General features: G+C 34.2%; 1 protein-coding gene across 3 annotated transcripts in view; it reads left to right on the top strand.

The window, feature by feature from the left end:
* The window catches only part of LOC149778673 (cap-specific mRNA (nucleoside-2'-O-)-methyltransferase 2-like), a 50,095-nt gene extending 39,393 nt beyond the window's left edge, over window positions 1–10,702 (top strand). For all 3 annotated transcript variants that reach the window (XM_089939472.1, XM_089939473.1, XM_089939471.1), the window contains 2 exons: window positions 3,199–3,379; window positions 5,480–10,702. In XM_089939472.1, the coding sequence (XP_089795598.1) occupies window positions 3,199–3,379; window positions 5,480–5,628 (330 nt within the window). In that variant the 3' untranslated portion in view covers window positions 5,629–10,702. The remainder of the gene's footprint in view (window positions 1–3,198; window positions 3,380–5,479) is intronic.
* Window positions 10,703–14,325: the final 3,623 nt, after the last annotated feature.

Below are 14,325 nucleotides of genomic sequence, written 5' to 3'. Positions count from 1 at the left end.
ATGTGTTTAAATAAGCATGAATTGGCTTAAGGATAGAAGTTGTTAGGTATGACCTGATTTTATTGTACATCTCCTTCACTTCCTGTATAATCCTTTTTTTCCATTAAGTGAGAGATCAGCCTTTTTCCACAATGCACATTAAAAACATCAAAGATTGCTTCTGCCTTTGGATTATAGTGAGTACAGAGTTCACATAAGGTATTGTAATTCCGGCAGCAAACTGAATCATGGATTCTTCATTGCTCCAGTGAGTTTCTGTAAATGTCACGTCACAGTCACTCGGGAATTTCACTTCTGGTATTCACCAGTTTGTTTTTCCAGGATAGATCAGCAAATATACTTGTAGCAGGATTGATTTGTAGGTAGCAAGCAAAAGTGTTATTCATCTTATTGCCCAAGCCAGGTATAATAACATGCTGAGACCCCTTTGGATCCACTGGTCTGATCCCAGTTAATTATCACTGTGTGTGATTAGGATTTTTACTGTAGCTTTAGCAATTTTTCAGTCATATCGCAACAATATCTGCAGTGTGGCAGTTTATATTGATGTCTAGCACTGAGGCATCATGCCACAGACATGTAGCATGATATCCTGACACTAGGCCAACCAGTCCTAACACTAACCTCATAATGCTGAGCACCTAGCGAGACACTGTTAGTACCATTTTTGTAAGTCTTTGGTATGACTCGGCCAGTGTTTGAACCCATGACATCCTGCTTCCGAGGTGGATGCTTTAACCACTAGGCCACCGGAGCGGTAATTATCAATGAGCATGGCACATGATTCTTTTATCACAGTCATCACTTTCTTCACAAACTCCTAACTTAATATCCTTGAAATCTTTAGAAACAGTTTCATTATTCTTGTTTCCCTTTCCCTTTACACAGCACAAGGTCTTCCAGAAAGATCTTTGCCAGGACTTACTAATATCATTATGTCCTCCATATCTTTCCAGTTTATGTTTAGCATATTTTGTAACAATCACCAGTAATCAAAATGCACATGTTAATAACATTGCCATTCACCAGAACTTTACAGATCAAATTTTGGACTACAAGGTCATCCAGACACAAGAGGTTCCCAATGAGCTCATTACACTGATCCCACTGCAGACTGTTGTTTCACTTTCATCCCATGTGGTATTAAATCATTTAGGTGACACGTTTGAAAAAGAAGTTATTTTTTCAAAAAGATTTCTGTATTTACATCAGTTGTTAGCAATGAATAACTTAATTAATCAACTTAATAATTTCATTACAAATTACATCTGTTTGCTTGGAAATGCATGGAAATGAATGACAGTATAATCATTTAAACAGAGATATATATCTTTTTTTTTGGGGGGGGGGTCAGTGACAGATCCATGAAATTAGCTACCCATGAATATGTAATCTTACCCAAACCATGAAATTTGTAGCCTATGAAAATAAAGTGTTACACACTGCGCATATGTAAGTTAAATTTACTGGAAGATTTCTAGCATTTTATTTTTGATAAATTACAAACTTTAGCTAAAAGCATTTGTGAATTATTTATCAGCTGATAGATGTGATGAATAGGGACATCCTAATAGGAACTTTGAATTTTAGTGTCCTATTTATCTTTGTTGTTTGCAGAGTGGTAAAGCACTATTGTTTTATGTTCCAATACACAATTGATTATGTTTCATCCATTATTACATCATTTAGAATTATTATGTTTTAAATTTATGTTTATAGTGTATTTATTTTCTGTCTGTGGAAACAAATATTTGATTTTCACAAATATGAAACAGTGAAGTTGAAATAGAATAGAAATTTCTCATGACATTTACAGTAAGGACATTAATACATGTTAGCATAGAAATTGCACCTAATTGTTTTGAGGAAATATTTCAAGTTTTTAATGCTTAAATTTTGCAAAATTCAGTGTATGTAGCTAAAAGCTGTCACTAGTGGCCACTCATGGGGAAAAGCAAAACTGGCCATTGCAGACAAGTGACCACTGTAAACATATTCAACTTTTGAAATTGTTTTTGAACGAATACCATGCACTGAATATCATTATCATTGTTATTATTATTATTATTATTATTATTATTATTACATTATCAAGATTGTTTTATGTGCACTGTACAACAAAATCATAATCATGGGTATATATTATTCTCTCCCAAATTTATGTTCCACACAAAATTACTGAATCCTGCACATTTTAATTCATCCTTGACAAGAAATCATCACTGACTTAAAAATCTACACCAATCTTAGTTTGTTCAAAACAGCATCTGGATTAGTCAGTTGTCTGGATTAGCCAGTTGCTTAGCTCGCCAAGACGTTTATTTTGAATACAAAATTACCCTAATAAACTGAGATGTAACTCGTATCTCTTCTCAAAGATGAATCTTTTTCTTCCAAGATAGCTTTAATTTACTGGTAAAAAGATGAAGATATCAAACTATACCATACACACTGAAACAAAAGGTGACTTCAGTTTTTGCTACAACAACACAACTACATTTCCCATCATCCAGCAAATGAATTGCTTTAACCCTCTACATGCCCTAATGATGAAAATCGACTCGCTTTCAAATATTACATTTTGACACCTTTGAGTTATACTGTTAACGTGACTGAGTACGAACAAAATAAGAAATGTTTACACGTTGATTCACATGATATTCCATTATTTTAACAATGACTTCCTCATGAAGCAAAACTTAAGTTTGCATAGACTGAATGGTCAATGTAGATATTCATGTGACCATTTAAGGCAGAGATAAATTAGTGTTTGGTTAGTGGATGGCAGTTGACCATTACATACAGGACATTTATGTAGGAAATTTGCTTGGGTAGTGATTAGAAAGGCTGTTTTGAAAAGGTGACCACAGAGTAAAGGTGACTGTTAGGACCAGGTTTGACCCTGTGTGTGTGTGTGTGTGTGCGTATGTTAAAAGATGCATATTCATACTCTTTCTAACGTACTGAATGAGTCAAATAACTTATTTTTGCAAGCCTTGGTGAACATATTTTAATGGGAATTATTTTAATGGTAAACATATTTTAATGGTTTGCAAGTCTGAACATATTGTAATGGTAAACATATTTTAATGGTTTGCAAGTCTTGGTGAACATATTTTAATGGAAAACATATTTTAATGGGAAACATTTGAAGTAGATTTTGCATTACATCTCTTATGGGTTTTTTTTAATGCCTAGATTGGTTTTCATCCCCTGCCTGCTATTGATCACTTGGAACAGTATCTGGTCTGTTGGCAGTATTTGAGGTGCCCTGAACATATTATTGATCATTTAATCCATGTCAAGCAGAGGCTTGAAGATGGCGATGACTCTGGAATGACAATACTGGAAGTTGTACCTGTTGTTGCTATTTTGCAGGGTATGTGTGATTTACTGTTATCCTTTCTTTCCCATGTAAAGTCTTGTACACTTGAATGTATAATTTTTTTAAAATTTACCATATATGACAAAAAATTTATGAACATCAAATTTTTTTATAAATTGAGCCAGTTAATTAAAGTTTGAAAAGTGTTTGGAAAAGAATAAGGTGAAGAACATTATTCTCTTAACCTATCATTATTTGCTATATTTTTGTTTTGTGAATATGCCACACTGACTTTATTGATGAAATTTAATGATATACAAACATAACTGAATCTTGATGCCAGAGGGTAGATTGGCCATCTGTCATCATTTTTGTAAGAGTTCCTTCTTTGTAACAATAAAAATGATAGGGAACCAGTCTAACAAGAGGGACTGAGATCATCTATTGGAGAGATCATTAGTTGAAGCCATTAAAGTTTAATATATTATAAATGAAATGTCAGCTGTGAAAAACTGGATAAGTGATCTGAGGTGTTTGAACCAAGATGACTGAGCTTTTGAGAGACTGAGTATCTTCTTGATTATAATTTACCATAACCAAATTGGTCTTCATAAAAATGTGATGTCAGTTGAGGCAAGTTTGTTTTAGTTAGCAAACAATTGCATTAAGTATTGTTGATTTTCTAGAAAGTACAGAAATTGAAGTAAAATGACATGCATGACAATGAACTTTAGAGGAAACTAATTCTAATTCCTGAGGAAACACATGTCATTAATCATTTAAATGCTCTTTGTTTGTTGGGATGAGGAGTGTGAGATTCTCTTGTTTTGGATGCTATTTTGTTCTGTCATCCTCCACAGACTGGTTCCCAAAAACTGATCGGATTGGATATTCCCAATACTTGTGAGAAAGCCAGCCAAAAGAGAAATAGAGAACCAATCTCAGTAGTATGTCCTCTGAAGAAATAGAACTGTCATGATTTATATTTGTGCCTCAGTTTCATGGATATTTACAGTAATTTTGCAGAATTAAAAAAATGTATTAAGTTTATTGAATTTTCAATTTGTACCTTGAATCACAAAAAAGTTCTTAATAGTATTTTATCATACTGATGGATAGGAGTGGAAAGACTCTTTGCATTGCATCAAGCATATTTTTTATCTTTAATTTGGGCACTTGAAACAGTTCAGTGGTCCCAGACTACATGGCCACTCAATTTGAGATGCCAATCCACAAAGATGTTTATCTAGAATTCTAGTGTCAGTTTTGGGAATATTAGCAGACTGCCTGCAATCCTTCTAGAATGGATGTTGTATCCATTCCTAAATCTGCAGAACTTTGAAGTTCTGTAACATGTTTTGCTAAATTGATGACTGTGAACATTGTCATCATTCTTCATATATGCTGCCATTTTTCACTATTTACAGTCAAAATGACATATCTTTGTCATGTACAATGTTTTTGAATTCAGAAACAATATTCTGTGTACGTCTTTAATTCTGGTGCTGATGTAACTCCTGTTCAGAATTTTATTCCATAAAAGTTTGATTTTGTTTAATGTCATCAATATTTTTTGGCACGTGGAATTTTCACCAGAAATTTGTCAGTTTTATTATTCCACAAAATCTGGAATGGTTGCCATTTCATATTTACAACTACCATTCTCATAAAGTGGACAGAAGTACCCTTCTTGATGCAGTGGTCTTGGTCATGGATAACATTAATTTGTTCAAATTTTGTTAAATCATTGCTTAATACTTTGTTTTTAAATTAACTTCTCAAAATTACAATTAATATCATTAGCTGCTCTGTTTTCATGGTTTATTGCACTGTTAGTGCACAGGCTTGCTGGAAAATCCTTCATTATAAGGTTTCCTCACTTGTAGCACAGGTAATTTTTATGGCTGCCATTGACAGCATTAAACAGAGGGAGTACAGAAAAAAGTGTTGCAGTACTTCCTTGATTTTTCACCATTCAGTGTTATGCTGTCTTCATCTACTGCCAATGAGATATGTTGTTCCTATTATTCCATTAACAATAATTTCAAACTAATTTTTCTTCAGTTTACTGCTACCCTAGATTCATTGTAATTTTTCTGCTTGTATGATTGTGGGGAGAAAATCAAGGGAGAACTGTCTTTTTTTGTGTTTCAGATTTCCATTTCACACAGTTCATGACCAAAGTGAATAACTATTTGATGAAGAGATATATTACAGAAGTAGTGGAGAAAGAGAAGATTTTCTACCAGGATAATAGTGATGTCCAAACTGTAGATGATGCTAAAAATATTGTGAATGACTGAGACAGGGTATCTCGTGTTTATAAGCGGTGCAATATCTGTCCATCTACATGTAACAGTGTAAACTATAAAATAGTACACTAACACTATGATCTCAATGCTTTGAACAATAGAAGGACTTCATATCTTGAAAATACAGTATGTAATATGTCCATTCTGGGTTACTAGATATAGTTTTTGTTAGTAAAACTTGGAGTAAGCTTTATGGTATTACTATAAATAGCTGCTGATGGTTCATGTGGGTTTTATATGCCAAGGGAAGTAGCTCAGATTTAGGTAAATTATTTGATCTGATAGTAGTTATTTCCCATGGATAGTGTCCCACTGAGGAATGATACAGTATTTGAGGCAAGTGTGCACAAAAATGGTTGTAAAAGGAAATCAGACAATTTAAATTCTCAAGTGGCATATGAAGAAAGAAAAAAAGTAGAAAATTTATAAAGATTATTTAGAGTCATATGTAAATGGCAGTAAAAGAGATCATGAATAACAGTGTCTCTGGAGTCTGATGTAAATTACTCCAACTTGAATGCTGCCAGTTATCAGTACTCTCAGTACTTTGATTAATGCTATAATTACTTATCCTTACCCACTCATAAGTTGTTGTGACTAGCAGATGAGTCGTTACCAATCCTTAATTTCTTACCAGTTGTTCTGACTAGTAGATGACTAGTAGTTATTCTTACCATCTCAACAGATGTTGTGACTAGCAGATGAGTCATTACTTATCCTTTACCACTCACAAATTTGTGTTGACTAGCAGATGAGTGGTTAATTATTCTTACCCCACTCACAAACTGTTTTGACAAGCAGCTGAGTGGTTACTTATCCTTAACCACCCAACCGTTGACAAGCAGATGAGTGGTTACTTATCCTTCACCACTCAACAGTTGACTAGCAGATGAGTGGTTAATTATCCTTACCCACTCACAAATTGTTTTGACTAGCAGATGAATGGTTTTCAAGTCTTTTGCTTGCTTATGACAAAGGGCCAACTTTACACCCCAACAGATTTTTCTAGAAATACCCAAGTCAGCAGACCAGGACCCCATTCTAAGAGCAGTTTTATTTACCATATTTTAATTAATTCTTATTGCACAGAAGAAATATGTTTTTCTAAGTACATAAAAAAGAAAGTGTACAAAATTTTAGTTACCATCTTTAGTAAGTGATAATATACAAGAAAGTAGTGGACCTGATATTGTGGAGGATATTAAATTCAAATGTATACAACGTAATTGCAAGCAAGTATTATGCATTTGTCGAATATGTTGGTTGAGTTTGTGTATATAAGTATTGCATTAGATAAATTCAAAAATAGATAACTGTGACAAAAACATAGATTTACAGTCAGCATACTTATATTCTTACAATTCATGAATGAATTTTGCCCTGACTGCTCTTATCAAACTTGAATCCAAAAATGTCAATGTACTTATCTTATTTATGTATCAGAGAGAGGGAGTTTTTTCAACCTTTTATTATGTCATTTTTGTTCAATATACCCAACTTTTAGATGTCTCCTTTTAGCTGAAGCTTTTGTCAAAGAGAAAACAGTAATAATGAAGTAAATGAAAATTATTTTAAAAAAATACCTTTCATATTTCCCAGATTTTAAATAACTAAAATTAAAATGTAAACCAAAGACTTTTGATACCGGAGTAGTGTTTTGGCTGTGTGGTAAAACCATGAATGAGATTAAGTGTGTATGGTGGCTAGGTACTTGCTCAGGATGAGGAAGGCAAGTTTTAGATGGTAATACAGTAGCATTAAATGTATTTGGTTACAGGTGCGATACCTAGAACTGGCACGTGCAGGGTTAGTGACCATCCAACCAATGTAGGTGAGATTTCTTTTTACCAAAAACTCCAGTTAATTTCATTCTGAGGTCCATGTAATGCCATTTAAATACAGAAAAATCTTTTATAGGTACTCTACCACTTATAGGAGTGATGTAAAAAAAAGACAGATGGTTCTTTAATACTGGTGTTTTGATCATCTAAAGTGTCAAATTGTGTGGTTTCCTAAGGCTGGCAATCTCCTGAGCCATGCTTAACTGTATTGGTGTGAGTTTTACGATTGTTACAAACTGCTTGACTGTATTGGTGTGATTTTTTACAACTGTTACAGTATGCTTGACTGTTGATGTGAATTGTTATGATTGGTACAATATACTTGACTGTTGATGTGAATTGTCATGGTTGGTACAACATGCTTGACTATTGATGTGAGTTGTCATGATTGGTACAACATGTTTGACTATTGATGTGAGTTGTCGTGATTGGTACAGCATGCTTGACTTTTGATGTGAGTTGTCATGATTGGTACAGCATGCTTGACTATTGATGTGAGTTGTCATGATTGGTACAGTATGTTTGACTATTGATGTGAGTTGTCATGATTGGTACAGCATGCTTGACTATTGATGTGAGTTGTCATGATTGATACAGTATGTTTGACTATTGATGTGAGTTGTCATGATTGGTACAGCATGCTTGACTATTGATGTGAGTTGTTATGATTGGTACAGCATGCTTGACTATTGATGTAAGTTGTCACTTTTGGTACAGCATGCTTGACTATTGATGTAAGTTATGACTGGTACAATATACTTGACTATTGATGTGAGTTGTTACGATTGGTACAACATGCTTGACAATATTGATGTGAATTGTTGCCATTGGTACAAAATGCTTGACTGTGTTGATACATGTTGTTACAATAGGTATAACATGCTTGAATATATCGATGAGAGTTGTTATGATTGGTAAAACATGTGAAAACCAAAGAAAGATTGAAGTGATATTCAGATTACTGCAGAGTTTGCAACATATAAGCAGTAATGAAAGGATCAAATAAGTGTAATTGGAAAGGTGTCACATGAATTTTAATTTAGGTTCATATCTTTTAATCAGTGTTCTTTTATCCCATGTTAGTAAAATTTGTTACATATTAAAAAGAGTAAAAAAGAAAATTTAATGCAACACTTTTGATCGCTTATTTGGTTTGCTAAAGGATTTCCAGATCACTTTTTATCGTTAAAATTTTATCAGTAGAAGTTTTAAGTTATTCTTAATTTTTGCAAACATACTATGTTGGTATCTCATTGAGTACATTTATTTATTATACACACCAATTTTCTCCCATAGACTTAACATGCAAGCTAACTGAATATTATTGGCCCATATATATCATTGTGAATGAACAAAGACTTGCATCACAGCATGAGGACATTATACAACATTTTTCATCATAATGTCATTCAACCCCCCCCCCCATGTATGTATATATCAGGATTGAAATTATGAGTGAAGAATATAAACATCATGCTTATTGCCATAGTTTATAATTTCATCCATAGATAAATGTTAGAAGATCTGGTTACCAATACTTGTTATAGGTATGTGAGAAAGCTTGCCACTAGCTTCCCATGCATCATTGGTGGTGGTGGGGGGCTTTCCAGGTTCTTCCACTAGTTTTTCTTTCTGGCCACTATGTATAGCATATAATTTGCTGTAAAATGGCATTAAACCTAAAACTGCACCAACAACGCTTATTATAAATCTGAATGTAATCATTATATTGCACATGTATGCATTTATGGATTTGTCTACCATAGCTGACCTGCAAGCTCATCTGTCACTGTCAAAACAACTCATTCACCCAAGATATCAAACAAGAGCATATAAACTTTGTGGACATTTGGGTAAGAATGAAACCTATTTATTTTGGGATCACTGTGACTAACTGAAAGGAAAAAAAAGTGGTTTCAACGGTAACATTGGTTCGGCATTATATACCTGGACCAAACTTTGTGGATGGCTTGCATTTGGGGTAAGGAAAATTCTATTATTTTGGTGTTTATCATCAAGGTCATTAACTGAAAGAAGAAAAATGCTTTGGGCAACAAAAAATCATTAGTTCTAAATCAAAGTCCTGGACCAATCTGCAATGACAGCATGCATTTGGGTTAAGAAATAAGCCTATTGATTTTAAATTACTTGCACTTTGGGTAAGAAAGAAATCTATCAATTTTGGGGCCATAGGTCAAGGTTAAGTTATAGACCACATACTTTGACCAAAGTTTGTGGAGGGCTTGCATGTAAAATCTGGAAGAGGCCTTTTTAGTTTGGCATCAAGGATCAAGGTCTTTATTGTTGCCTCAAGACAAACGAGTTTTGCAGAATTGCTTTTCTTCAAGAGTGTTTCTGAACCAAACTTCATAGATGGGATGCACTTAGCATAGTAAAGAAAGCTAGAAAGTCTACAGTCTTTGAGGTGATGGTCATGGTAACGCTAATAAAAAATCAGTGGTTTCTACACATTAAGTTTAGTTCAACACCAGATGCATTGACCAACGGTCCAGGCTATTAAGACCTGTTTGTCAACAATGCCCTACCAGTGCCTAAAGACATGGGGGGAGCATATAATATCCCATTCACTGTACTTTTATTTCAGAAATAATAGGCTTCCAGGTGTTTAACTTTAAAACTAGCAAGTGATTTTGCATCTTTGCCACTATCAACATCTGACAAGAATCCTGAGATTGTCAAAGTTTCATCAGCAAGATATTGTAAAATTTCAGTTTAGGAGAAATTGATAGAACCTGTGAAATAATGACTTGGTGAGTGTTTTGATTTAGAAGTTGAGTCATGTTTAATGTGTTCATTTCAACACAATAAAGTGGTGTGAAAGTCACCAGGTTTATGAAATCCATGCTAAATAAATGACTACAATTTAATTTGTCTATTCTTTATTTCATCAATGAACTGTCAATGTCTGTCACTTCCGTCTCATAGTCACTGTCAAAGTTTCATAGTCAGCGTAAAAATCAGTCTCATAGTATAGTCAGTGTCAAAGTCATTCTCTTAGTGTCAGTCTTATAGTGAATGTCAAAGTCAGTATAGTCAGTGTCAGAGTGAATGTCATAGTCTGATAGTCGATGTCAAAGTCAGTCACATAATGTCAAAGTTAGTCTCATAGTCAGTATCTCACATTGTCTTGTATAGATGAATGCTTACTAATTAAAGGAAGTTTTGTAAAATATGAAATAAAAATATTTAAATTTGTTATTAAATTTTATTCATAATATTTGTAAGTACTGTCAAACCTGTCATTAGTGGCCACTCGGGAGAAGGCAAAACTGGCCATTGCAAGTAGGTGACTGCTGTTCACAGGTCTGCCCTTTAAAATTGGATTTTGAATAAATACCATTCAAAAATATCATCATTGGCATCATCATTATTATTAATATTAGTATTAGTATTCCATTATCAAGATTTTATTTGCAGTCGTAAGTATGGGTATATGTTGTTCTCTCTCAAATTTATATTCCCCACAAGATTACTTGAGGGGCCCCGAGTGGCCGAGTGGTCTAAAGTACTCTCCGTTACGGATCACTGCCATCTCACCTCTGTCTGCGTGGGTTCGAGTCTAGGATTTGGCCAATGTGGGTATGTGAGAAAGCTTGCCAGTAGCTTCTCTTGGGTTGGTAGTTCTTCTCGGGGTTTTCCCGGGTTCTTCCTCCACCATTAATACTGGCCGCCATGCATGTCCTATTGTGTGCTGAAAAATGGCGTTAAACCCCACAACAACAACAACAACAAGATTACTTTATCCTGCTCTCTATAATCCATCCTATAAATGAAATCATCACCGACTTGAAAATATACACCAGTCTTAGTTTGTTCACACTATAAAAACTATCTGGATTTTTAACTTGTTCAACTCACCAAGAACAAAAGATAGTTGCAAGAAGCCTGTGATGAACCGAAAAACAAAAGAAGTCGTATATAGCTATTTATCTTTAAACATGAATCAAAACTTCACCTTGCTATACAGACACATTATGTACATTGAATATCTCCCAACCCTAATGAAAAGGGATGTAACTCGTATCTTTTCTCAAAGACAAACTTTTCTCTTCAGAGATAGCTTTAAATACAAGCAAATAGATGAAGACATCTAACAATATCCATCACACTAGCACAAAAGGTAACCTGATTTCTACTACGATAACACAATGTACTTTTCCCACCATCCAGTTTTGCTTTGACCCTCTACTTGACTTATAAAAACTGCCTCACTTTCAAATTTGAGATATTTGCACATTTGAGTTACACTGTCAGTGTGACTGGAGTTACAAGTACAAGCCAGATATGAAATATTTGTACATCGAGTCATATGATATTCCTTTATCTAAACAATGCCTTCCTCATGAAGCAAAAATTCTGTTTGCATAGAACGATAGGACAATGTAGATATATTCTAGTGCCACTTAAAGCAGGAAGAAACCATTTTGGCTAGGAAACACCTGGATAGTGACCATGGAAGTCATGGTGACCATTACATACAGGACAGGGGCCCCGAGTGGCCGAGTGGGCTAAAGTGCTCTTCGTTACGGATCACTGCCATCTCACCTCTGTCTGCGGCGGTTCGAGTCTAATATTCAGCCAATGTGGGCATGTGAGAAAGCTTGCCAGTAGCTTCTCGTGGGTCGGTGGTTCTTTCCGGGGTTTTCCGGGTTCTTCCTCCACCATTAATACTGGCCGCCATGTATAGCCTATCGTGCTGAAAAATGTCGTTAAACCCCACAACAACAACAACAACAACATACGGGACATTTATATATCAAATTTGCCATGGGAAATTATAATGACCATTGTAAACAGGTGACCATTGAGTAAAGATGACCATTAGGACAGGTTTGACTTTCAAGTCCAAACCTATTCACAAGCAGTGGAAGAGTATGCTACAGTCTAATCATTATGCTGCAAATAAAACTGATTGGCACACTTACTGGTCTAGTAAGAGCTTGCCAACTCTAAAAGGTTGAATTGCCAAATATTGCCAATTTCAAGGTGACAAGGTAATAATTGCCAATGATGTACGAGATTTACATTACAGGTGTATTTGGAAATAAAAGGTACTCTTATTCAATGATTAGTCATGTTAGTTTCCCTTGAAACAAACAAAAAATTATATTTTAGTTTTCAGTTTAAGGTGTTTCTCTTAACTATATCTCTCTCCCTTCATTCAAATGCAATAATCACTATCAACAAATTACATTGTAAAGACATTTCATGTATGAAAATTAACAACCACCAATAGCTGCTTACAAAAGCCTTATCTATCTACCTATCCATCTTTCTATCTCTGTATCTGTCTCTCTGTCTATGTATCTGTCTATCTGTCTGTCTATCTGTCAGTCAGTCTCTTTGTCTTCGCTTTACTTGGTGTCTATGTATTCTATTCTCCAGCTATCAATTCAATCCCTTCCTTTTTTTTCTCATGTCTGCATATACTTTCACATATCCCATTTTTTGATAACTTATGTTATTGTGAAAAGGAAAAGAAAACAGGATATAAAATAAGCTCTTTATTTGAAAAATAAATATAACACTTTAAAGAAATAAAACAGTCAATATTTTATTTTACATTATTTGTTAATGTTCGTTGTAATATTATGATGTTATGTGTCATGGCAAGTGCAAATCTCCTGAAACCAAACTTTGTCCAGCTCGGAGTTCTGTGACTAAATATTTTACTTGTTTGATAAAAAAATGTAATACCCAATTTATCACATCCTAAATATATCAGGGTTTTTTTCATCCATGGAGTAGCAAGTTTTTTGGGTACTATGGTAGCAAGGAAAGACTACATTTTTAAAAAAATCAAATGAGAAAAAAAAACAAAAGAACACATTTCGCATTTGATAAAAAATGTAATAGCACAAATGTCAATTTCTGCAAAACCACAAAAACTGATATCCATGAAAATGCATACAATTTATCTTGATTACTTGAACACATGCAAACTTTTCAGCAGACTTGAATGATATGAATTTTGTAATTTTCATTTTAAACACAAAGTGCATAAAAAATAAATAAAGTAAAACCTGTCTTTAAAGACCACTGCTACAAGAGACCACCTGACTTGAGAGACCAAATTCTCCATGTACCAATTGTTATATCATTTCATGACTTTCCATGAAAGACCATGATTTTTTTGGCAGAAGAGGTGGTCTTTTAAGACATGATATGCTGTTAAGATTTATTTTATAATTGCTTTCTTATGCATAATAAATTTGATAGCACAATGTAGGCAACCATAATGGACAAAATAAATGTGTTCAAAAGGGATCAACTAGTTTAGTAAGTCTTTTTTCATAATGATCTATGCAATTATGAATGTCACATTTAAGAGCATTTCCCAATGACACTAAGACAATGCATCTAGGCAAACCTTAGTGGTTATCGAACCTCCTTAACCCTTGGATTAGTAATCTGACACTAACACTCAAGATACCACAGTTACCATAGCAACGGACTACTGTTCTATTCAACTGATGGTCATGTACATATATTTTGCTTTGGAGTAATAGAATGCATGTGAGAAATGGCTTTATGTGTTAATGAAAATGTTTTGTTTTACATAATGTTAAATGCACATATAAATTACCTAGCTGCAATCACACATATAGCACACATGAATGATTAAATAACTTAAGAAATGTAGAGTACACGCTGACCACTATTAATCAGCCACATGTTGTTGATCGGTTAAGACAGGTTTAAGACCTGCTTAAGAGAGGAGACCTCTCGAGTCTGATTGGACTATACTGCCTGTAACACACACACACTACTTCTCTTGTTCTCCAAGAAAATCAGTAGAAAGAACTGTATTGCTTTGCTGCTCTCC

This window comes from Sinohyriopsis cumingii, chromosome 17 (genome assembly GCF_028554795.1).
Source record: "Sinohyriopsis cumingii isolate HCF-2022 chromosome 17, ASM2855479v2, whole genome shotgun sequence".
In the NCBI taxonomy this organism is placed as follows: Eukaryota; Metazoa; Mollusca; class Bivalvia; order Unionida; family Unionidae; genus Sinohyriopsis; species Sinohyriopsis cumingii.
The sequence above is the reverse complement of the archived record's forward strand: the minus strand, read 5'-3'. Positions and strand labels throughout refer to the sequence as shown.